The following is a 26,334-nucleotide window of genomic DNA, read 5'->3' as shown; positions in this document are numbered from 1 at the left end:
GTGTATAACAGAAAAAAAGAAAAAAAAAGAAAAGAAATTTAAAAAATTTAAGAAAATTTAAGAAAATTGATATCTTAATAAAATATAATATAAAATAAATAATCACATTTTGAAAATAAAATAAAAAATAGATTATTACGTTAAAAGTGACAAATTTCTTAATTTTTTTTTAATGCAAATGCTTTTAATATCAAGCGGCTTTTGGTCCCACACTCTTAAAAGTGAGAATTAGTTATGACGGTGGTTAAAATAGTCCCTAACTAGCCCAGCCCAATGTTCTATATATTGGCTTCTACCCATACTCAATTTCCTTCACTCAACTGCCTAGCATTTCCTCTCTCGCTTGTCTTTCCTCTCAAAGATTCAATTTTTAATGTAATCATCTTGACTCTCTTTAGTCCATTTCATTTCTAACTAAAAGGCTCACTTGCGCTAAAACAACAAACACAAGCAATGTTGCAGTTTTTTTAATATGTTGTTACAAAGAAAGTTAGTACTAAATGGTTCACTTATTATTATTTTGTTTGTAGGAAAATGGCTTTCACTGGGTTTTTCATGGTGGGTTTTCTAGCAATGGTCTCATCTGTTCATGGGAATAGTGGTGGAGGTTGGACTAATGCTCATGCTACCTTCTATGGAGGTGGTGATGCTTCTGGGACAATGGGTATGCACTATGTAACCAATAAAGTTCATTTTTTTTAGTACTTAAAAATTTGTGAGGCCAAGTTTTGCTGATGCATTTGTTGGTGAAATTTGTGCAGGTGGAGCTTGTGGCTATGGGAACTTGTATAGCCAAGGGTATGGGACAAACACTGCAGCTTTGAGCACAGCTCTGTTCAACAATGGGTTGAGCTGTGGGTCTTGCTATGAGATCAAGTGTGTGAGTGACCCCAGGTGGTGCTTGCCTGGCTCCATTATGGTTACAGCCACCAATTTCTGCCCACCAAACAATGCTCTTCCCAACAACAATGGGGGCTGGTGCAACCCTCCCCAGCACCACTTTGATCTCTCTCAGCCTGTCTTCCAGCACATTGCCCAATACAAAGCTGGAATTGTGCCTGTGGCTTACAGAAGGTAAGGCTTTAGTGAGGATTTTAAACTCAAAAACTTTACCTTTTTCTAAGGAAATGGCAGATCTCTGTCTCTCTGTGGTTTTCAAATGAAAATGATTTTCACACCTCATAGTTATTCCTTGCTTTATGGTCAAGGTTCTGCCTTTGTTTGATTTTGAAAGGGTTTTTGCGCCCTTCATAATTTAAACTCAGAAAATAGTGTTTTTTGTTTTGCTTTGTTTTTTGGAATATGACTCAGAAAAGAAAGAGTGTAGCAATATTTTCCTTTATTTTTTTAAAGGAAGTAAAAGTTGTTTTTACCCCTTGACACAAGTAAAAGGTCAATTTTGGGCATCTTGATGGCCCTTGGGGTTTTGGTAATTTTTTATTTCCAAAACAACAAGATTTATTTATTTTTTACTTTTAGTTTTGGCCTCTTGTGCTTTCATTGTTTCATTTATTGAGGTACTGTAATTCTGTAAAAATGTTACCTAACAACATTTTTTCTGGTTGGGTTTTTTATTTTTGTAGGGTACCCTGTAGTAGAAAGGGAGGCATAAGGTTCACCATCAATGGCCACTCTTACTTCAACCTTGTCCTAATCACAAACGTTGGTGGTGCTGGTGATGTCCATGCTGTTTCCATCAAAGGGTCCAGGACTGGTTGGCAAGCAATGTCAAGGAACTGGGGTCAGAACTGGCAGAGCAACACTTACCTCAATGGCCAAGCCCTCTCATTCAAGGTCACCACCAGTGATGGCCGTACTGTGGTGTCTAACAATGTTGCTCCAGGTGGTTGGTCATTTGGGCAGACCTATAGTGGCGCACAATTCTAGACACAACAAACCCATTTGTGTCTTTCCTCTTAAGTTTTAGCCTAGTCGTTTGCTAAGGATTATATTTATGATTATATAATATTTTACTAAGTACTACCAAATTAGTATACTAGGATATTAGATTTAGTATACTAAATTTGTGGGGTCAGTATAATATTGGCCTCTCTTTGAGTCAGAAATGTGAAGGGCTAATTTTAAATGGCTTTTCATCATTTTAATTGGACCAAATTGTTCTTAAGGGCACCCATGGGGGACCCTTTTTGTTCTTGGGGTCTTTGTTTTTTGCTTCTGTTATATGTAGCAGAAGATGGCAGAGGTGGTCTTTACCACCCGCCAGTACCAGTAGTATTTGAAATAGTTCTATATCTTTAGGATCATTTTTGCTTTTTTTTTTTTCTAAGGTCATTGTAACAGCTTCTGCTGACTAAAAGTTATGTCCTGTGGTTGTTATGTTTGAACCGTATTGGAGATTATTATATAAGTGTAAATTTCCATTTTCTACTAGTAATGAGAAGGGTTGCTAGTTTATTATAATTGATATCTACCATTCTACTCTTTCTTTTTTGCTTTATTACTTTGAGAAAAATAATTATCTGAAAGTGAATTCATTTCATAAAGCTTTCTCGCCACCTAACTCTAATAATAATAATAAATTATTATTGGTAGAAGTTCACTTTAAATTTGGGGTACTGTAACTTCTCAACCCAAAAAAAAAAAAAAAAGGTACTGTACCCCATGGTAGAAAATCAATTTAAAATTGGGGTATTGAAAAGTAACCCCATTCTACTAAAATTCACAACTATGATCTCAATTGTAACAAATTTTGTAAATTAACTCACGCAAGTAACATGAGCATAAAATTTCAGTTTATTAATTTTAATAGTCAATTGGGTTATGGAATGTAATCTACAAACTTTGTTACACATATGGGATGCCAAGTCCAAGTAGAAAAGAGAGAGAATAGTATTAGGCTAATATTGTGGAAAGCAAAAGAGTATCTTCAAGTTTTCTATTGGGCCAGCCAAAGCCCACAGGCCGAATTTTTCATTTTTTGAGATGCAAATGTATTGAGGCCTACTTCAATGTGATTAATACTCTACATAATAATTCATGAAAAGATTAGGCAAATTGAAAATGTCCTCTTTCTTTCATGTTTCTGCTTAAGCATATAACCCAATTAATTATGATTCCTTAATTCAAATAAAAAATTTATGGCTTCTTAATTAGTGGGAAAAATTAGTAGATTAGGAAATGTTGGGCTAATATAAACCAATTATTTTTTTGTCTATTGGGCCAGCCAGGAAAAGCTTGAGGCAAAGCTCATGGGTTAGAGAAGCAAATGTCTATCCTAGGCTATTAGAAGCACCCTCATTAACTCAGAAGCTCAAGCTATTCCAAATTATGTATTCTTTTAGCATGTTAAACAAAGTTTGTGACAAGCTTGATGCTCTGTCTAGAAGATTCTGGTTGAAGTCTGAGGAACCATAAGGCAAATATCTTGCCTAGAGAATAGAGATCATGGGAAAAACTAAAGTCTGTGACAAGCTTGATGCTCTGTCTAGAACTAGAAGATTCTCGTGGAAGAATAAGGAACCAGAAGGCAGATTTCTTGCCTAGAGAATAGAGATTATGGGAAAAACTGTGTCATCCCAAATGCACAGGAGGTTTAGGCTTTAGAAAAGCTGAAGGTTTCAATAACACTCAGTTAGCCAAGCTTGCTTGGTTGATTGCTTTCCAGGAGAGATAGCTTATGCTTTAAGTTGCTGAGGGCCAAAATACAAAATTAGGCATGGATGGTTTCACAAAGATCCACCCAAGTCATTGGGTTGGGTTGCATGTTTATTAAAAACAAATCTTGATAGTGAATTGGGCTTGCTGGGTTGGTGTTGGGCTCATATTTTAAATAAAATGACTTGCCATTTGAAAATTTTTGGGCCTTCCTTTTGTTTCAGCTATGGGCCCTTTTTGAGAGTTTTTTCAATTTCTTTTTGGATTAGTAATGTTTTCATTTTTTAAAGCACATCAGATAAAATATGAAAATACAAATAAAAACACTAAAACAAACCTCATAAAACCAAAATCTAAATCCTTGATCATCAAACAATGCAATCAACCATCTATGGTCTACCTTCTCAAAAGAAAAAAAAAAAAAAAATCTATGGTCTAAAAAAAACCATCAATCGTCTCAAACAGACACAAATTGAAAGAGACAAAAGCCATCAGATATGGTGGAATTAGGTAATCTCAATGGTCAATACAAAGCACCTAGGTGTAAAAAAGTGCCACGTGTAATAAACAAGGGTTGGATTGAGCTTTTTTTTTTTAGGTGAGATTTTCTCACATCTAACACCTGAATTTTTTAATTTAGAACGTCAAAATTGATCAACCTCGACTTGCGGTGGGTTTTTTTAGTCATTTTGAATAGCCCTTGAACCTACATGGTTCGTAATTGATTCAAGTTTGGATGGTGTTCAGAATTATGTTCCATTGAAATGCACTGTTTAGGTGGATTTTTTACAGCAAAATTACTTAAGGGTTTTTTGTTTTTATATTTTTCATAATAATTAAGTTTGTAAGTTTTTACTAATTTTTATTTGGACCTACTGCTGACATCATTTTTTTACCTATTTATTAACAAAAATTTGGTAAAATTTTTTGTAATAAACTTAAATTTTTTTGTATTTATAAACTTTCTCTTAGGTTGAGTGGTCTCAAGAGGTGCGGGTGATTTTCTGGAGAGGAGAGCATCTCTAAGATAATTTCTCCAAGAAAACAAGAGAAAGTCTAAGTACACAAAGAATTTGACAATAAATTTTACATTGGTTGAGATAGCCGTCTGTAATTGGTGTACCATAAAGTGAAAATGATGTTGACACCTATTATATTTTGCTAACTTAACAAATTGTGAAAAAAAAATTCTAGATTTGCTGTGTTTGTGGCGATGCTGGAAAAACAAAAGGGAGAGCCAAAGTATCATCTCATTAGTAGAATTTGAATAGTTCTGTAGCAGAAGATGGCAGAGGTGGACTTTTACCAGTAGTTTTTGAATTGTTCTTCATTTTTAGGCTCATTTTTACTTTTTTTTTAAGGCCATTGATTTATTGTAACAGCTTCTGCTGTCAAGGAAAGCCTTTTTTTTCCTCAAATCTTGTGCTTTCTGCCTTTCTTCTTACACTGATTTTATCAGTTTCTATGCAACACAAACATATTCAGTTGTTTGTATATATTCTTTCTGATGTACAATGAATTCATAATCGGAGAGTACATAAATCTCCTCTCTAAGATTACTGGAATTAATGAACAGTGTCACTGGCAACCTGCCATCAATCGCATCTCTATAAATTTTAACCTTCTGTGATTCATGTTTGTTCTTTTTGTTGTCCAATTCTATCAGCTGGAATTGTTTCTAACCACTTAGTGCCCCTTAAATACTCATTAAGAACATATGATGCAAAATAAGGCAGCCTTTTCTTTATTTGCTCCCAAACTTACATAATTAAAAAAGTGCACTAATCTTGAGTAATCCAATTTGTTTATATGACACATAATGAGTCTCAATTTAGTTTGTTTTAAGTTCTCTTTCTTCTTTGCTGATCTTTGACCAGTACTAGCTCAACTTTTTATTGAATTGTCTTCGCGTGTTTTTAGATTTTTGTTTCCAACAAGGGGTTTGGTGCTATTATTTTCAGTGTATTAATGTTAGGGACATATAAAATGACACAATTTTTAAATTCACAGATGGTGGGATCTTATTTGGAAGAATTTCATCATAGTGGTATGATTACCTTTTCTATAAAAGATGATGCCTGATATAAAGTTCAAATCTAAAGTATTCCCTGCTCATATCACCTTGATTACATAATTTTTCTAATTGATCAATATCCCACTAGGGCATTATTTGTGTATGCATATTTGTTTTTTTGCCTCATCCAAGACAGGTGTGCACACACCACACACACATGAATATACACTGAATTGATAGACTTGAGTGAGTGTTCATGGGTGAATTTGGGGTGGTCTCATATTAATAGATATCTCTACTATATCTATTGAATTATCCACGCAAATTTGGGGTGAATTCGGCTTCAATTTGATGTTCCTATAGAGATAAAGGCTATGATGCAAGCAATTCCAGTTTCAATCACAAATCGAGGAGGTGATAAGCTAGTCTAGAGTGGCAATCCTAGAGGGTCTTTTGATTTGAAGAGTGCTTATTCCATCACTGTAGATGTTGAATCTACTTCCCCAGTTAAATGTGGCTAGATATGGAAAATTGATTCACTTCCTAGAATCAAAACTTTCTTATGGCAATGTGCCCATGATAGTATAGGTGTCAAAGGCTGCTTGGTGAGAAGAGGAGTGGGGGAAGATGATAAATGTCCTATCTGCCAATTAGATTCTGAATCAGTTCTTCATGCTCTTAGGGACTGTTCAAGGGTTATGGCTGTGTGGATTCAGCTAGGGGTAGAGGCTCGAAACCAGGGATTTTGAAATTCCAACCTCCAAGACTGGCTGAACACAAATGGGAAAGCAAATAACAATTTTATTCAAGGCAAGCCTCATTGGAGGTTACTTTTCCCCTTTGCGGTTTGGTTAATATGGAAGAGCAGGAACCAATTGGTTTTCAATGGAAAAAACCCAAACCCGAATCTGCCATCAGTCATTAACAGTCAAGTTGTGGAGTTCATGCACTGTGTTCCGTCACCCAGGCAACCCACTCAAAGAGTAATTAGGAGGGTTCGGTGGGAGAGACCTCCAAGTGGTTGGAAAAAATTGAATACTGATGGCTCATGTATTGGCAACTCGAGGAGATCCGGATGTGGAGGAGCTGTGAGGGATGAACAAGGAGAATGGATTACTGGCTTTTCCAGGTATATTGGGACTTCAAGTAGCATTGTAGTAGAAATGTGGGGGCTGAGGGATGGGCTAGTCTTATGTAAAAATCTGAATATTCAATGTTTGGTAGTTGAGCTGGATGCTAGTATGATTGAGGATGTTTTGACAAAACCAGAGTATGCAAACAACATAATCTCCCCTATCCTGGATGACTGTAAGCAGATGTTGACTCAGTTCCAACAAGTTCAAATTCGTCATTGTTTTCGGCAAGAAAATGGTTGCGCAGACATGATGGCTAGGAAGGGAGCTAAACAGCAATTAGATTATTGTGCTTTTAGTAGTCCGCCTGTGGATGTGTTAGAAATCTTTAGGAAAGACTTGGATGGCAGGTTTTGTAATAGGCTCTGTCCTGATGGAGCTGTGCGTGTTTAGTTTGTTTTAATGAATCATCGTTTAACCCAAAAAAAAAAAAACAATAAATATTAGAAAATGTCAATTGAGCTACTTGAGGAATCATATTACTTATTGAATTATTTAAACAAGTTACATGACAATTAAATAAATTATATAATATATAATATTTCAAATAAGTACATATGGATGCTCACTTAACATGTATTGAGTTGGAAGAAATTTTGTTGAAACTAGTTGGAAAAAAACAATCCAAAAAATAAACCAATTTTATACAGTAATTTTTAACAAACAAGTCGCAAGCCACAATCTATGTGATTTGCAAGGGATTTCACTTCTACTATCTTTATATGGCTTACTTGTGTATACATAGTGCTAACAAGGGAACATGATCCATTTCATTTCATGGCTAAAATTTATTATTCTTAATTGATGGTGTATAAATGTTATAAAATTTTAATTTACTTTGTACTAAATATATTTTTAGATTTACAATATTTAATCTGAACTATGAAAATTTCCAAATGGAGAAATTCCTTATATGCTAAGATTTCCTATGGGAGGAAAAAAAGAATACAATTAAGACTTAGGCTATTTGGTAGCTTTTTGAACCATTAAACTTAAATGATAACTATGAAAAGTCTTGTAGTTCAACGAGTTGACATCTTCTAGTGTTTTTAATTGTCAAATTATCAACCAAGCAAAAAAAAAAAGAGTTTAAATGGTTACTAAAGTTTAAAGTGAAAGCTAGGATCATGAGGTTGTTTTGGATTAATCCATTTTGATAGAGAAAGAAAGGAAGAATAAAATTTTTAGGAGATTGAAAATTTTTACACTTTTAAACTACCTCAAACATAGTAAAATATATTAATAAAATGTTGAACATTTGAAAAGAGTATAATATTTTTAAAAATATTTTTTATTTATTAAATTTTTGGACTTTAATTAAAATTTTTACTTTGCAAGAGAGATAGACCAGGCATTCTATCGGTCAAGAAAAGATTTTTTTTTTTTTTTTTTTTAATTCTAAGTAAGAGACCTTAGTTTTTTATTACAGTATTATTTTTGTGCAATACTATAAGACAGATTCTAATGGTTGAGCCAGGTAGTTGCAGTTGTAGCAGGGAGTGGAGGATCAAGAGGAAGAGTGAGTTTGTTGAGTGGTGGGGGTTATAGGTGAGAATAGGGGGTTTTATAGTTAGGGCCATGAAAGCAGAACAAGGGGTTGAGGTATTGGGAAGAAGTGAGACGCATGGGATGGGAAGGGAGTGTGAAGAGTGGGGTGTGGGATCCTAGAGGGAATGAATCATGGATTATTGTGGTGGAGAAAGTGTTGGTGGAATGTGCCTTTGTTGAGGGTAGACAAAAGGAGGTGGGTGTAAATATTGCCAAGCTCTTCTGAAACTCATCAAGGACATTGCTGCTGCTACTTTCCCCTCTCTCTCTCTCTCATTTATCTAAAATGCAAAAAGTCCCTAAAGTTTGATTGAGTAGCAAACTAATCCCGTGTTCTATCAATTTTGTATTGTTGAATCCATTTATCTTATTATTATTATTATTCAGTAATTATAATGGGAGGGGGACTCAAATCTTGGAGGTCTTGAAAATACCAAGAGGTTCTTCATTGAACCCATCTATTTAATGTGCTCGACACATGACCATTATATGTCAAATATATATATATATATATATAGTTAACAAAATTAAGGTCGAGGGGTGAATTTGGACAAATCTCAAACCTCAAGGCTCTTATTGATAGCATAAAGGTCAGTTTGCAACCAACCTAAACAAGAGGGAGTCTTCCCCAACGGTGATTGGATGGGAGGTACCAAAAATGAGTGAGTTATTTTTATGCTCTATTTATTTTTGCTGGAAAACCTTTTATAAAGATAGTTTTCCACATTTTTCAATATTTGGTAATATTAAAAAAAAAAAAAAAATTGGTCAACGGAAAACTATTTTTGGTCAACAGAAAACCCTAATAAAAATAAGGCTTATTTTCTATAAATTGTTTTCCCAAAAAAAAAAAATTGTAAAACTATCTCTCTCTCATGCAGCGCATAATTCCTATAAATATTATCTTCTTCTAACTCAAGAAACAATATTTTCTTTCGCTCATTCAGCTTTTCTCACAATAAAGTCTCTCATTTCTTTTTCTCACAATAAAGTCTCTCATTTCTTCTCTTCTCTTTGTTTTTTTCTCTCTTCTCACACTCTCACTATCATCCCCTCTGACCTCTCTTCCCACAGATTTCTCTCTCTTTCTGCCCCTCTTCTCTTTTTTCTCCTATTTCTTTACCTCTCTATAACACCTTTTTTTTTTTTTTTTTCTTCTCCTCATAGATCCGTCAACAATTCTATAACAATTTTTTGTTTTTATCAAACTATTTGGCCTATGTGGCATTTTGAACTATTTAAAATGGAACTTATGAGTATAATGGTTATTTTGAATTATGAGAAGTATGGTTAATATATATATATATATATATTGTTGATTTGTGCCACTATAGTACACTTCTAGTGTACTTGGTTGGTTTTTTCTAATAAAATTTCTTACGTTACTTATCAAAAATACTATTCATACACATGAATAAGATGAATATTTGAGATCATGAAAATTAGACAGCTAATTTTGATTGTATCTGTTATAAAAATTTTAGTTTGAAAACCAAATTCACTCTTGGTTTTTATTTATTTATTTATTTATATTGATTACATTAGGTGGGTTTACACAATATACATATTATACATGTTTTAAATTATACAAGGAATGTTATAAAAATTGTGGATACCAAACACAGAAACGTTCTCAAGCCCATTTTTAAGATTGTTACCAAACGCCAAAAATGATATAGTTTTCCAGAAAATTCTCTTAGAAAATGAACCATTTTCTAAAAAACGTTAATGCTGAAGTTTTTATTTAGAATGTTCAAGGTTTTTTTTTTAGGATAGTAAAGTTTTTTTTTTTTTTTTTTTTTCCTAGGGTGGTCAACAAGACAACAACCCATATTAATTTAGAGTTTCATATTTTTTTTTTTTTTAAGGTTTTCAATTTTTTTTACCAAGTTGAGAGTGGTCACAGGACCACCCTCGATTATACATGGCACCGCCCCTGGGTTGCTTGCCAAAGTCGACCCATAAGTGTGGTTATTTCGCCAGGTTTTTATTTATGGCATAACTATAATGATACTTGGCACTTATGGATAGCTCAAAACAAGTTTTTTTCCAACAAGAAGTTACTCAAATATCTCAACGTGTTTACTATATAAATCACAGTGCAATCGAATACTATTATTGTGCTTTTTTTTTAAAAAGAAACTATTTTTGTGCCTTTAAACAATGGCGAATCTATAAATAAAGGTATCCAATGGATATAGAAGGGTTTTTTGAATTAAACACAAATGTTTCCTCAAAAAAATAAATAAATATATAAAACACAAATGGGAGTTCTCGTGGCCATCTGGGACAATTTGGAGTGGGCATAATTTTGAAAATTATGGAAGTTAGATAATAATGGGTTTTATTTTTCCCCTAAAAACATTGGTATCTCCCACCAGCTTGGTTGTTGAGCTATGGACAATTAGAGAGGGTTTCTCTTTGGCGTAGGACTTAGGATATCATACTATAAGCGTAGAAGTTGTAATTTATTAATTAATTGCTATTTCACCTATTGTTTCTTTCACTTATGGCCTATTTGGATTGAGAAAGAGTAGAAAGAAATAGAGTAAAGTTAGCCCAAAATTAGCTTATTTTTAACCAACTCTACTCTACTTCCTTCTACTCTCCCTCCCTCCCCCCTTTATCCAAACAGGCCCTTAAAGCTTTAATTTTTTATTACAATAAGACATCTTCTCTAGAGCTTGGCAGGTTTCTATCTACCATGTATATGTGAAGCTAACAAATGTGTTAACAATCTAGCTAACTTGCGAAGTATCCTTTCTAAAATCATTTTGTTTATGCTAAACCTAACAAGATAAATTTGCTAGATAGAATTTTTTTTTTTTTAAATAAAAAGTAGGAAATAGACTATTTTTTATGCTAAACTTATGCTATCGAAATATATATCTTGTTAAGTTTTGAGTTCCTTAAAATCAAGATAGACCATTTCACTGTTACAATTTATTTATTGGATATTCTAATAATCATGCCATTTAAAATTTTAAAGTAGCACTAAATACATCTTTTTCTCCGATCTTTTGATATTTTCTGTTTTTTTTTTATCCATACTTCTGACAATGTCTTGAGACTTGTATATTGTACTTTTTTTTGTGCAATAAAAAAAAAAAAAATCTGCGTAGGCAAAAGCAGGTTATGTCGGTGATAGAATAGAATAGAAATATTTTGCTTTCCCTAATAAGGTTATTTTGACAGTAATGAAATAGAGATAAAAGAGAAAGTGGAGGAGCATGCTCATTTTGACATAAGGCAAATGGAAGAAAACTAAGAGATGGGGGGAAATAGCTTATGCGTGTAACACTGTCAAAATTGGGAGTAAGCGTTTTTGCTAGGTGCCATAGCATAAGTTTACAAGGAAAACAAGCTGTTAGATGTAGTCTAAATTTGTCAAGTTCTTAGCTGTTATCTTCCTCATGATCTCTTCTTTTTTTTTTTTGGTGCTGAATTCTAAAAAAGTAATTGAAATCTCTCTAGACATGCTATCTTATTGACTCCCTCACAAACTTGTCAAGTTATTAAGTAAAAGTCAATTCAAAACTATCTGAATGTCTCCAATGCAATGTCTTGATATTTTGAAGCTACACAAGTTTGGACATAATCTATTTAACTCGAGTTCAAGTTTCTAGAACCTAGCTAAATAATAATAGATCATGAAAATTACCTACTTCACTAACTAAAACAACTCTGTATAGCTAAAAAGAGAATAACAAAATTTTAAAAATAAAATAAAATCATTTGTGCACTAAATAAAGAAACGCGCCATCTGCCTGCAAATCTCTGATTCCATCAATCATGCAACTAAATAAAGCAATGGGTCATCTGAAATTTGTCTTTGAGGGTTCACTTAAATTTGTTAGGCCACCTTCAAGTTCAAGTGAGATCACTGTTGGAACTGGCGGCAATATGTTACACAAACTTATTGTATAAGATATCATCACAATGTGCTTTTAACAACAAATCTTGGGTTGAAATGTCCTCCACCACTCGAGTATACTTATACCCAAAAACAAAAAAACAGAAAAACCATTAACTACTTGTTTGTTTGTGATACCTTAATTCAATAGATATAATAGAGAAAACAATAAACAATAAAAGATGTTAGTTGAGTTACAAGGCTCTTAGTAGCTATTTAAATTTACTTTGCATTGAATACATTTTTAAATTTACAATATTTAATTTGAACCATGAAAAATTTCAAATGGAGAGGTTCCTTCTATGCTAAGATTTCCTATGGGAGGAAAAAAAGAAAATTAAGATTTAGACAGTTTGGCAACTTTTGGAACCATTAAACTTAAATGTTAACTATGAAGTGTCTTGTAGTTCAACGAATTAGAACATTCTAACGTTTTTAACTGTCAAATTATCAACCAAGAAAAAAGAGAAGAGTTTAAATGGTTACTAAAGTTTAAAGTGAAGGCTAGGATCATGAGCTGGATTCGGATTAATCCATTCCATTGCCACCTCTAACTTGCAAAACAATCCAAAACCTTCAATTCTCTTTCTTTCTTTTCTTCAAATGACAACCATAACCCATTTTAGCCATTTCTAAATTTGATAAAATAAAATAAAAAAACATGGGCAAAATAGGACTTTCCATTCCAAAACAAGAAAAACCGAACTTTCAGCCAAAGACGAAAAAAAAAGGTGCAACGTGTGTTCACACAAAATTTGTGTGCCTCTCAGGTACAGTGAAATGGCGCGAAGGGTACAAAATGATTGAGTTTGTTTGGTTGGTTTAAGGTTTTTCTGATGATCCCGATTCTCGCGCTTCCTGCTATGACCGATTTTGCCGGTCACCCGGTCGTGTTAGCTTAACCTATATGTAAGCTGACACATATCTAAACCCCATCTCTCTCTCTCTCTCTCTCTCTCTCTCTCTCTTCGTTTGTTTGTTTGTTTGTTTTCTTTCTCACTTTCTCTCTTGCATTCGAATATCTCTACCACCACATTTCCAGACGTTTGGATTTTGCAAATCGCTTCAGCTTCCTCGCCTGGGTACTTTTCTGTTTTTTTTTTCTTTTCTTGCAAACTATGTTAATGTCTAAGGTGTTTGAAACTTTGAATGTTGAAGTAGATATGTTCTTTTACATCTTAACCTTTCTGGTTATGATTTCTTGCTATAATGCTTAAAAGGGTCTTGTTAATTTTGGTTCTTTTTTATCTGGGGTTATGCAAGTTTCAATCTTTTGAATTATTAACCGCAGAATAGTGAATTTGGCTAATTGGGTTTTGAAGAAAATTAATAAAAATTATGGCTTTTTGAAATTCTTTTAATGTGTGTATATATATATATATATATTTTTTCTTTGTGAAGTTGTTTAACGCTTTGTTAATGGATGCTGAAAGTGTATAAGTGTGAAGTTTGTTTTTGAAATTGGGGGATGACAATGTACCATGAGCAACAATCATGATGATTTTCTAGGTAGTAAGTTTTAAAAACGCTCTCAAAATGCCTAACCAAACTAACCCTTAATTATAGGGGGATTAATCTAGAGTGAGGTTTGTGGTTGTATTGTGCAGAATGGGAAGGGTAAAGCTAAAGATAAAGAGGTTGGAGAATACAAATGGTCGTCAAGCAACCTATGCAAAAAGGAAGCATGGCATCATGAAAAAGGCTAATGAGTTATCCATACTATGTGACATAGACATTATTCTTCTCATGTTCTCACCAAGTGGCAAGCCTTCAATATGCAGGGGAATGCGCAGGTATCTTTGTTCATATTTCCATTTTTTTACATATTACAGAATCAGTTGATGGCCTTGCCTCAGGTTGGGATTTCTTGGTTGCCTATTTAAACGATTAGATTGCACCAACCAGTGGTTCTTAGTATAACTTCTGCTCATTAAATCTGTGAACTATCCAAATCTAGTAAAGATAAGTTGTTTAACTAGGAAACTTAGGAGGCTTCATTGATTCACTATAATAGATTAGGTTGGTTGCTAAATTACTTAATTTTATCAGTCAATATCAGACTAGATAAAGAAAGGGAAGTATTTAAGGATAAATTAAGACTACTTAAATATCTACTTGATGTGGGAAAGTTTAATCAAAAGTCATTGTATGTCTACAGCATAATAAAAGAAATACTTAGTATCATCATCATCTTCACCATTGTTGTTGTTGTTTCTACTACTACTTCTTGATTAAAGATTTGTCTTTCCTTTTTCTGTTTTGGGTGTGTTTAGTAGCATTGAAGAGGTCATTGCAAAATTCGCACAACTAACACCACAGGAAAGGGCAAAAAGGTACATTCATTTTTTCTCGCTAGACAAATCACATTATTTCGTTTCATGCACTTGAGCTATATAAACATGACATTCTGATTGAACCCTTTTCACTGAACTGGAACAGGAAGTTGGAAAGCCTTGAAGTAAGTCCTGTCTTACAACCCATCCTCCATCAAAAATATATATCCTATCTACTTATTTCTGTTTGAATTTAGTGTGTGTATATCATCACCCTTGTCTGTTACATAATTTTTTGTTTTCTTTTTGAGAGTTTAGGCACTCAAGAAAACTTTTAAGAAGTTGGACCATGACGTGAATATACAAGAATTTCTTGGTACAAGGTATTTAATGATGAAGTAAATTTATTCCAAGTAGAATTTATTATATTACATTGTTTTGTCAGAAATGTAAAATTAAATTAATTGCTTTTTTCTTTTCTTCTTGTTTCAGTACCCAGACAATCGAGGTATGCCTGCAAATCAAACATTAAAATGCTATTTATTATCATTTAGAACTCTTGCTCATGAATTTTCATGCTGCTGACATGTTATATTTTCCTAATTTGGTTTGGCTAGGATCTGACTAACCAAGCGAGGTCATTAGAGACTCAACTTGCTGAAATAAACAAAAGACTCAGGTGAATGCCTGAAATTTTTTACTTACAGAATTAAGCGGTTTTTTTTTTTTTTTTTTTTTAATAATTTACACTGTAACTATTGGTCACATTTATTTTTATTTCTGCAGCTATTGGACTACTCCTGATAAGATCAACAGTGTAGAACATTTGGGGCAAATGGAAGATTCACTTAGGGAATCACTTAACCAAATTCGAACACATAAGGTATGCCTCTTATTCCTCTTGCTGGTGTCAGTTGAGGAAATTTTCTTTAATTTGTGCTATGTTGAGATCATACACTTCAAATGCATTGATGCAATGGCTGCCAGTTGGTATTACATAGACCAATTTTGCTCAAAATTCTTGAAATTGACTAATTGCTTTTGCGATGTCTTGGTTATGACAAGGGGGAAATTACAAATTACCATCCTGTGGTTTATGGTCCTACACATTACTTCCCTGATTTTTGAAGCTTACAGAATACCTTCTTGTGGATTAGACTAATTGCAAGTTGCAATACCATATTTTCCATCCAAATTGTGAATGAAAAAAAAAAAATTGACAAAATACCTCATTCCCCAAGTTACTTCTTCCCTGCAATAGAAATTTAGAAAAATCAAAATTCATTTCCAAACATTGTACCCAAACCCCACTATCCCTGAAACTCATTTTCAAACACCCCTGCTCAAACCCTTTTCCAATTTCAATACAACCAGCAATGATGAAATCTATCCCAAACCCATCATGCAGCCCAAAGAACTCATGACCAATACACCATGGCTTCCAAAATCACCCCAACCACATGGATTGAACCCATTAACATCAAGACACCCATGAATTGTCAATTAAATAAAAGCAAGGGGCATTTTTGCCATTTTCATGTTAATGTAGATGAGAAATACAATGTTGCAATTTAGTCTAAAGCACAGGAAGGTGGAGTGTAAGTTTTCAAAATTGAAGACAGCAATTTGAAAAACCTCTAAACCACATGGAGGTAATTTGTAAATTTCCTAAGATAAAATGTAATTTAAATTTTATTTGGTTATAATTTGTGCTGAAACCATATTTATAAGAGTATATACATGAGTTGGACTATCTACATCTACAATATTATCAACATGAGTAATGAGAAGAATGTCTTGTTTATTACTTGTCTAATTTGGATGGAAGAAAGGACCCAAGGAGTTACATGAAGGACTTGGAACCCTAAATAAATTTTTTACTACTTAGGAAAGTGCTGAAAAGGATAAGAAAAATGATATAATGCCACATCTAGAGGCTAGAGAGTGTGCATGACTTCAATTAAGGAGGAGCCAAGTAACAAGAGCCAGTCATAGCCATTAACATGCCACATTACCTCTTTTTTATTATCAACAGCTCTGTAGACATTAATCCCTTTACCTTTTTCTAGCAGGAAAATCTACAAAAGCAGCAATTTATGTCATTAGAATGCAATAGTCAGGTAAAGAACGATTTTAACTGGTGTGAATATTTCCTGATGTGTTTCCTTGGTATGGTCATAATCTGTAATCTAAACAGCTTTTTCTTGCAGTTCCAAAATGGGATGCATATACCCTTCAGAATAGGTGCTGAACAACAGCTCCAACCTTTATCGTGGCTTCCTAATAATGACAGCCGGCAAATAATGTTTCCTGAGGACCCAAACTTGCTTTCCCATAGGTGAGTGTTCTCCTAAAAAGCATTCTTCATGCTACTCCATCCAGATTTATGTATGAAATGATTATTCTTTCTCTTAAGCAGCTAAAAAAGAGAGGAGGTCATGTCTCATTTTTGGATGAGATATAATTTCATGAGACGCATTCTGCAAACTAGACATAATTGTTCTTAGCATATGATAGGGTGAAAGTTTCAACACAATGTATGATGGTATTTCATGGAAGAATTCATGACTGATGCCTTAATAACCAATAAGTGTAGTCAACTAACTCATTAGATTAATCTGTCTTTTTTTATAGAGATGTGGAGTGCTCTGCAAGTTCCTCCCTTGGGAGTTATTCTGGTTACTTTGGCACGGGTAAAAATTCAGAGATTCCTAATTCTGGGCAAGAACATGGCTTGCTGAATCAGTTAACTAGAAATGCCCCTTTGAGGCTACAACTGGGTGGTCAATATCCTTACCTACCATACAATGTCAATTTGCTGAATGATACTAAATTCCAACCAGCAGCACAGATGAACCAACAAGAAGACCCTTTGGAATATCATGTTAGTGGAAATTTTGGAACTTCTAGACCAGGGTATGAGACTACTCAGCATGGTTGGGCTTCCACATCTGGGTCTAGTGTTGTTAATATGTTTGATGAGCATTTATATCCCCAGGTAAAATTTTCTAGTACATTGGTTAAGAACTGATTTCTCTCTTGCATGCTTCTTGCAGCCTTTGAATGTAAAGTGTACCTTTTTGTTGATTGGAGGCTGCTGGAAATACTAGTAAAGAGAGAGAGAGGGGGGGGGGGAGGGGGGGGGGTGTTGTGGAGGCTTCAACCTTGTTACCTTTCAAATTTTGCCATATGCTACATAACCAGCCTACCATAAATTTAAAATTTGTGTTATCTAAGAATGTCTGCCAACCCCGCTCACCCCCTCTTTTTTTTCTTTTCTTTTTTCTCTGAATTTCTGACTCCAGAGTGTCTTTCCATAAATGTACTTTGTAGAATTTGATGTGATTTCCTTTTACCTTGCAGAAGAATTTGGCAGGGTGTAATCGAACTTGACTTTTTTTTTCTACAAATAATTAATTTTATTGAAAAACAAGAAACTTTATGTACAGAGGCTGTTTTAACAGAATTACAGAGTCCTATCTAAAATGACAAATATTGCAAATAGGCTTCCTTTTGGTTTATATTTCTCTCAGTTATCTGTCTTTTCTCAGTTAAATTCGAAATGGTGACCATTTGTTAGTGCTAAGTTTAATGGTGATCTTGGAACACCTTGAGACTTGTCTTTAGTATGTAATCTATTTTGTTATGCACTTCATTGACTGAGCCTTTTATTCTTAAAAAACACCAAACATTTGGAGATTGCAGATCTAAGCTATTATATGAGTGTCTTTGGTACTGCTCTTAGTAATAGAATCCTTTTAAAGTTACGACTTTAGATCCAGGGCAGTTGCTATAATACACCTTTTCCCGGCCTGCTGAGATGTTTCTACAGTAAAATCTTCTGATGCTCAGAATCAATCTGAGGTTTGAAGTCTATTGAAAACCTAACCATTCAACTCATTATGTTGCCTTCTTATTGTAATGAATTTTTTACCTATATAAACCGAGGATGAAATATAGTAACATATACCTACATTTACAGAGTAATTCTATAAGGTTGACGTAGAAACTTGCATGCATGAATGGAGGATTGAAATGACCTTGTTGTTTTTATACTTTTTATTTTTCTTTGTCAATATTGTTTTCTTTTTAGTTGAAAGGTTACTTGTAGTGGAAATACTTTTGGATTCTTATAAATGCTACCATTGTTTTTTGCAGCAACCAAACTGAGATCCAAGAGTTATCCAACCTCTTATTCTCAGATGGAATGACTGGAGAACTTGGACCAAGCTACTAATCCCCTAAGAATTTTTTTTCCAATGGTTAAATTTTGATGAAACACCGGAGGCAACCACCAGCCAGTGACGTATAGCATTAGCACAGCATGAGTGCCCCAACATTAATCACTGGCAGAAGGAATGTTGCTGGCTCCATCAAACGAGGCACTGCCCTTGTGATATCAAATGTTCTATACAAATTATACATTAACTTTAGGTCTGTAGGGTTGTTTTTGCTGCTTCCTCATCTTTGGGTGTCAAGGATACTAATAGCAGCCCAAATGTGCAATCCCTTGCTTCTTCTTAGTAACATGAGCTGTAAATAAAACTACATATGGCAGTGATAGTAACCCAAAATCACATATTTGTATTGAAAATTTTGTCTTCAAGTCCTTATGGATTGTCCTCTCATATATATGATACATTATTAGTTTTCAATTCCTGAACCAGATAATTAACCTTGGCAACTGTTGCTGGAGTAAATGGATGGACTATTGCAATACTAAGACCCAAAATTTGGTTCTGTCGAAAGCCAATATGGCTAGGCTATGGTATAATCAAAGTGGTTCAAGACATTTCAACCCAATATTTGTTATTAGAAGCACACTTGGATGATATCTTCTATACTAAGTTTGTGCAATATATTTATAGTTAAAATTTTATACTGGATGAGAAGCAATGATATTTATTGGATAATTATTGCATATTAAGAGACTGTTGTAATATGCTTCTTCCTTTTTTTAGTTTACTCATCCATGTATCTCGCTTCAGTAACACACCCCTGTTTGATTAAACTATTCTCTTGTGACTAAATTTTTGTTAGTGATTTTAGTGGGTAGTAGAAATAGTTGATCTGAACAACATATTTACCAAATGGAGTGATTAGAAAAATTGAAGATTTGTGGTTGAATTGAGTAGACAATTAGTCTTCCAACAAAAAGAGTAGACAATCAATCAGTGTAAATAATTTATGGTCAAAATATGGTGATACCCCCTAAACTTTAGTTCATGAGTGTAAATAATTTATGGTCAAAATATGGTGATACCCCTAAACTATAGTTCATGGGCAATCATGTTATCGCTTTTAATCCATAACAAACTTAATATGTGATTGTTTTTAGTCCTACAAAGTGATCAATTTTAACCTCTAACAAACTTAAAAGTTATTGCTTTTAGTACTCACGGAGTGATGTTGTTACCTTTTAGTCTCTACAAAGTGATCAATTTTAGTCTCGACAAAACTTAAAATGATCAGTTTGTCCCTAAAAGTAATTGTTTTTGGTCCTTATGGAGTTAAAAATGTGTTAGTTTTTAGTTTGGCCATATGATTTCAAGAACTAAATGCGACCACTTCAAACTTCGGGGACTATTAAACCAACAATGCTGTTAGGATTTAATTTATAAAATTGGCTAAATAGAGATTCATATAGGAGGGATCGCTAGAGATGTTATACTTCATGGCCATTCGATGCTTTTTATTGGGAGTCCACTTAGATCAGACAATAATCCTCCAATTCGATCATTAACTGAAATACAATTAGCATAACACATTAGCCAAATATTTTTTTGGAAGCCATGCTGCAAGTTAGTTGGCAGCTTGGAAGGGCACCAAATGTGTGACATCAAATAAAACAGCAATTTAAGTTAGAGCCAAGGAAAGAAAGCATGTATCCAAATTGCACCTCGCATGATATGTGTTTCTCATGCCCATGGGGGGCAAAAGTGTGGCCTTTTATATAGGACTAAAAAAAAAAAAAGTATGTGTACCAAATAAAATTATAGTCATTAAAGAGAGATTTGATAGACCTCTTTTCCTTCGTTACTCTTCCTTCTTGGAGGCCTCCTGGAGTTCATTTCAAATATCCATTTAAATAAAGCTTTAAAGCAATCACAAAACTTGGGGAAAATAGTATGTACTTCTTTCTCCCAAATATATGAAAATGAAAATTTATATTTATGCTTAGAAGGATCTAATTGTACAACTGCACAAGACTGATTTAATGAAAAATGCATCTGCTTGATGAGAATGCAGAAATTGATACTGGAAAAGAGTTTGACTATATCTGATTGTCAAACTTGAAATGGAGAGAAGAGGCAAGGATAAGCCATTAAACCATTTGGTTTTACAATTAATCTTCAAAAGCTCCCATCAAACATCCACGGTTGGAACTAATTATCTTAATCTGTAATATCAAAACAAAGCTTAGCCTCATCCCAAGGGCCATTGATCTCAAACTTGTATTCCTGCATCCGTATAAGCCAATAAGGACACACCACAGTCACAAAAACCAATAAACCCAACAGGAGAACAAAAAGTAACTGGTGCAGTGTATAAACAAAAGCCAAGGTCACAGCCATCAAACTGAAAGAAAAGCAAAGGTGCAAGTGGAAGGAATACTTCTTGATACAGTAAGTGACCAGTGGAGCAAAAAGGAAGACTTGCAAGGAGAATAGCATGATAGCAAAAACTTGTAGCCTTGATGGAAGGCGAGATGCAATGAAAACCGATGCTACTACAGAAGCATTTAAAGATATAGAACTGGTCAAGGTTGGATTTTTCAGAGCTCCAGGAGCTGTCACGGTTGATCCTGAATAGTCATGAAGGAATAGATGAAGTATGACAAGTGAAACAGTTACTGCCCAAATGGTATCTGAGCTAATGGATCTTGTCAGAGTTTGGTAGATAGGAGCCAAAACAAATAGCCCAGTTGTAAAAAAGAAAACATTGAGTAAATAATGCAAGAGAAGGTTAAGGGAAAGCATTTCTTCGGTTAAAAGGAGAACTAGAAAACCTGATCCAAGAAGGCTCACATCAAGATACAAGAGGGAACTTTCATCAAGAGTTGATCTGAGGGTATATGTCCAAACCAAACCGACAAGAACAACAATGCATAGATATTGAGAGATAGAAATTGCATCTTGCATCACTTTCAGCATGTCCCGTTTTACAACATTCGCATTCATGACCATACCTTCAAGGAAACACTCATCAGTGTGATTGTCATCAAACCCAGGTTGCATCCCTCCATATGCCACTTTTCTCCATTTGGCTCGAGTTGGAGATGGATTTTCTGCAATGCGGTTATCCATTACAATCTAACTGATCTATTGCAGACGTAGCTCCTCGGGGTCAAAGTTGTTAGTAAGATAGTAATTCCTTCTGAATTACATAAATCCAGCTCTGACAGTCCACAGACATGAGAAGAAATGATATCTCCAAAAAGGAATGTCTCTTTATTATAGGGTTCGTTATGAAATTAAAGAAACCTGTAAAAGAATGCAAGCAATCAGTTCCATAACCATGTACACTGATAACGAAGGTCAACAAGAAACTGTTACTTGAGGTGGGAAGAAAACAAGACAAGGAAAAGAAACTTGAAGTGTGTGTGTGTGTGTGTGTATTTGTCAAGAATATAGTGATTTTCCTTTCGAGAAAAGATAAAGCTATCATAGTCAAGCAATTTGCAAAAAATGTTGTAAAATAGTTTGTAGCTCTAGCATTTTCCTACATTATTTGGTCCAAACAGATGATAAGCCTCTTACAAGCCTAAGTGGGTTTGGAAGTCAGGTACACCCAGATGATGGAGTAATCTAGAACAACTATTCTATCGAAAACCTTTAACAAAGACAACCCACTATAAATCTGGAACAAACTGATTGCCAATGAAGAAAATGAACCTAAAAAAATAGCTCTTGTACAATATAAGTAATTAACAAACATTGTCACAGAATCATTTAAAGATTGTTAAAAATTAATTTACCACATCTGTACATGTAAGAACCAGGGCCAAACCAATTTCCCAGACTTTAGAACTTCAAATCTTCAAAGAAAATGAAATCAACTAGACTATTGGTGTGTACAAAACTTGGAATATGTACCAAAATTAGACCTTTCTATTAAGGAAATTATCACAATCAGTTAACAAAACAAAAATACAATTATGTGAAAGTTTCTGTTTTTTCCTCAGAATTTTTTTTTTCTCTCTTCCTAAAAATTATCTCAACAGCCCAATTGAGCAATTAGCATTCAGTTTGACCCCATTGTGTCCTTACCCTTTTTTTTTTTTTTTTGGTGCTATGGATGAAATGAAAGCAACTCATTCAGCTTGATAATTACTTAATTGGTCATACTGTAATGTCCAAACCAAAAAAAAAAAAAGTGATAGGTGATGCAATTCGCATTGAAACCTGATACCCATGAAAGCACTTAACAAGAACTATATGAAAGAAGCAACAAGAGACAGTCAATGAGATGAAAGATGCAATCTTTGAGAAAGTGGTTAGAATTAACAGAAACCCAGAAAAAGAAGAAGAAGTTTTACCAAATAATTGTCTTAGTTGAGAGCTCTCTGTGTCTCCCAAAAGTCCCAATGCTCATCCCTTCATCCTTTCACTCACAAACGAGTGGGAATCGGCTGAGGTGTGGTTTCTTGATCCCTCTCTTTTCTCTCTGTGCGATTATTGTGGCTCTTTTTCTTTGATTTTTTTTTTTTTGGGAGTTGTTGCCTTGTTGGAGCTCATAAGCAATTAAAAAAGAAAAAGAAAAAGAAAAGAAAAAACATATGCTAAAAAGTTTATCTTGTTACTAAATTGATGGAAAACATTTTTTTTAATGTATAAATTTAGTAAAACTGACCCTTTTTTTTTTTTTTTTAAGAAGGAGCCCATTATCATTTGATTGCTTGAAAGCTTTCATTATTATCAAACTAGAAACTTTTGAGATATCTTGATTTAAAAGAAGAAGAAAAAATGAAATATCACTCCTCTTATTTTTCTTTGAGATGGCAAATTTAACGAATATTTAAGCCTATTAGTTTATAAAAAAATTTAAATTTTTTTATAAGAAAATAAAAAAGAAACTCATTTTTTTATGACTTTTTATATTTTTTATTAAAGTGGTATCAAAACTTTATTGATATAGTCATTTAACAAATTCCATAAGGGGCACTCCTCAACAAGACTCTTTTTAAATTAAAGCATAACTATTAATTAGCCATTATTTTAGCAGTTGTATTGATTGAGTGGTTGCCACGGGTTTAAACTTTGAACTATATTTGATATTTGTTATAGAAGTACTAAAAAGATTGGGTATAGAATAATGTAAAAAAGAATGAAGCTGAATTTTAATATATCTATAATATTAATTGCATAATTATAATATTTATGAAGTCACTGATTCAATTATAGATTCGATTCCTTTTGGACCAAAAAATTGAGAACTACTCACTTTTGATTCTTTGTCCAATCTAATTTTTAAAACCATAATAAATTCCAATTTTTTTTGAGAAGAAAATCCCATAATTAATATGACTTTTATTTGATTTGTAGATCATGGGAAAGTAACTACAATGTTTAATTTTTTCAAAAGAAAAAAAAAATTCAAAAACCAATAATAATGAATCCTGTTGAATATGTTATATCCCAACTTCTGATAATCCTAGAAAAGCAATGGCATGGGTTTAAAAATAGACATGTTTAGTAGTTGTATTGATTGAGTCAAATGACATAGTTTTAAACTTTGTAGGGTCAAATAACTTTAAGAAGTTCATTTTCATTTTTCGCCCCTAAATTATTGAAAATATTTTATTTATGTTCTTAAACTTTATGAAAAGTTTGTTTTTTTTATCTCTAAACTATTGAAAAGAGTTATCTTTTTCATCTCTATTTATGTCTCTAAACTATTCAAAAAATTCTTTACTCCACATTTTTATTCTGGTTTTACTTTTGAGGGGAAAAAAAAACCATTAAATGTCTATATAGACTATATTCATCAAATTAAGTTTGTATTTATATTCTCAATGTCATATATGTTTTTGTTAGAGATATATTAGCCTATTAGCATAAGCCCAATTCTAATTCTACTTTGTGTGCAAGTCAAGTCTCCTGCTTGTATTAGAAGTCTACTAATCTAGGGTTTAGTCTACTATATATACACATGTTATGATTCATTGTAACACAGGATTTGTACTACACTATAATATATTATTGATGTAACCCTTTAGGGTTTCCTCCGTGGATGTAAGCCGTTAGACTGAACCACCCTCGTGTTATTGTATTCTATACTTTATGTTTTTGCTTCCGCATCCATACTAGCATATTCAACATGATATATCAATGCTAATATTTAACAGTTTTTATCTTAAAGTTGACCCTAGTATTGTCTACTCTTCCTATTGGCTACGGATATATTAATCAATAACTCATTTGCTTAGTGAGTTTCTGCAGAAACTCAGGACGAGGTTGCAATCATGCAAGTCACTGAGAGTGTATGCTAAAGAAAGAACGAATGCAAAGATAAGAAGAGAGGAAGGATTTGTTTTGCACATCAGAAAGAATGTACAAAAAGTTTTTATTGATCAATCTGTCTTAAATTGATCTAAACGTCTATATTCATACCAATGACTGCTACATATGATTAGACTAAATTGTAAATTTTACCATTTGAATTTGAAGTCAATTTGATTTTATCTCTTAAAGTTTTAAAATTTGAATTTAGTCCACAGCATTTTATAACATTTTGATTCGAGCCCTTCCATCTATGTTTGTTATTGAAATGGCTTTTAAGTGTAACCTCACGATATGTTGTACTTTTATCTATTCAAAACTATTGAGCACTAAGAAAAGAATTAATTTTTCTTTATTTTTCTATTTGAATTCTTTTTTGGGTAAACAAAAAATATTTTTATAATTTGTCTTTTTTGGTTTTCCATTTTTTTTCCTCTTTCCCTTTTTCTATGTCTAGCTATCGTTGACCTTCTTTGGCTACTAGAGTTTAATGAACCAAATTGTTCATATAAATAGCTTGGGCTTGACTCAATAAAAAGTTTGTTCGTGTTTATTTGTTTGTTCGTAAATAAACCAAGCTTGAACCTTAGTTTTAAGCTTATTTAATAAATGAGTCAAGTCCAATAAAAAAAATATTCATGGACAGGCTCATGAACATTAGAGTTTGATACAAAATAAGCTAAGCCTAGACTCGTTAATGGGCTTGTTAATAAGCTTGATATTAGTTTGACAATCAAACTAATATCTTACTAAAACTTTAAGTAATTGGGAATTGGATCCACTTGTCCAAACCACATAGGCTTAATATAGGTTTGATAATGTGCTTGTGTTGAATCTCAAGTTTAAAAGCTTGATATTGAGTTCAAGCTTAGCTTGAGTAATGAATCAAGCCGAACTCAAGCTTTTAAACTTTTTGACAAGATTGAGTTCAAACATCATTTATAGACTTGGTTCGAGCTCAAGGCAAGCTTGAACACTTTACTTTCGTTGTCAAGTCAAGCCTAAACATTTGTTACTCGACAAAACTCAATTCATTTAGAACCTTGGCTACTCCATTGGTCCCCTCTAAAAAGCCCAAAACAACACCAAACTCCAAGCTCTAGCCACCACATTGTCATTATCATCACCATCAAGGAGCCACTCTATCACAATCATGGCCAAGCCCACAAAACTACTCACAAGTCACAACCTATACCGCACACCATCGCCAAACAGATCAAAGCCGTTTGCCACTGACACAAACCCATTACCAACAATTGAAATCTTGAGACCTATTCACAAATTGGGCTCAACCCTCCTACCTAAAAAGAAGGCCTCAAATCAAAATCAATAGCCA

At 33.5% G+C, this 26,334-nt stretch overlaps 3 protein-coding genes across 5 annotated transcripts; 2 read left to right on the top strand and 1 right to left on the bottom strand.

The window, feature by feature from the left end:
* The first annotated feature begins 247 nt into the window (after positions 1–247).
* On the top strand, positions 248–2,421 carry LOC112006857 (expansin-A1). The gene is made up of 4 exons (XM_065778595.1): positions 248–375; positions 531–664; positions 762–1,074; positions 1,584–2,421. Coding segments are annotated over exons 1-4 (753 nt in total). The 5' UTR covers positions 248–373; the 3' UTR covers positions 1,888–2,421.
* Positions 2,422–13,011: 10,590 nt separating this feature from the next.
* Positions 13,012–19,151, top strand: LOC112006742 (agamous-like MADS-box protein AGL30). 3 transcript variants are annotated; one of them, XM_065778587.1, is made up of 13 exons: positions 13,012–13,132; positions 13,266–13,305; positions 13,831–14,016; positions 14,497–14,556; positions 14,663–14,681; positions 14,815–14,879; positions 14,989–15,004; positions 15,114–15,175; positions 15,283–15,379; positions 16,566–16,616; positions 16,707–16,834; positions 17,131–17,494; positions 18,655–19,151. In XM_065778587.1, exons 3-13 carry the CDS (start codon positions 13,832–13,834, stop codon positions 18,664–18,666), a joined length of 1,059 nt encoding a protein of 352 aa, XP_065634659.1. In that variant the 5' UTR covers positions 13,012–13,132; positions 13,266–13,305; position 13,831; the 3' UTR covers positions 18,667–19,151. The 3 variants fall into 3 exon arrangements, with proteins under 3 accessions (XP_065634659.1, XP_065634663.1, XP_065634656.1); XM_065778591.1 differs by lacking the exon at positions 13,012–13,132 and having other exon boundaries at positions 13,154–13,305; positions 16,569–16,616; XM_065778584.1 differs by lacking the exon at positions 13,012–13,132 and having other exon boundaries at positions 13,154–13,305.
* A 1,495-nt stretch (positions 19,152–20,646) lies between these two features.
* Positions 20,647–23,233, bottom strand: LOC112006778 (phosphatidylinositol N-acetylglucosaminyltransferase subunit C). The gene is made up of 2 exons (XM_024039096.2): positions 23,036–23,233; positions 20,647–21,980 (listed from the first exon to the last, which is right to left on the bottom strand). Exon 2 carries the CDS (start codon positions 21,801–21,803, stop codon positions 20,892–20,894), a length of 912 nt encoding a protein of 303 aa, XP_023894864.1. The 5' UTR covers positions 21,804–21,980; positions 23,036–23,233; the 3' UTR covers positions 20,647–20,891.
* Between the last annotated feature and the right edge of the window lie 3,101 nt (positions 23,234–26,334).

Source organism: Quercus suber, unplaced genomic scaffold (assembly GCF_002906115.3).
Source record: "Quercus suber isolate HL8 unplaced genomic scaffold, Cork oak 2.0 scaffold_11, whole genome shotgun sequence".
NCBI classification, from domain to species: domain Eukaryota; kingdom Viridiplantae; phylum Streptophyta; class Magnoliopsida; order Fagales; family Fagaceae; genus Quercus; species Quercus suber.
This window is presented reverse-complemented; position numbering and strand designations above follow the sequence as displayed.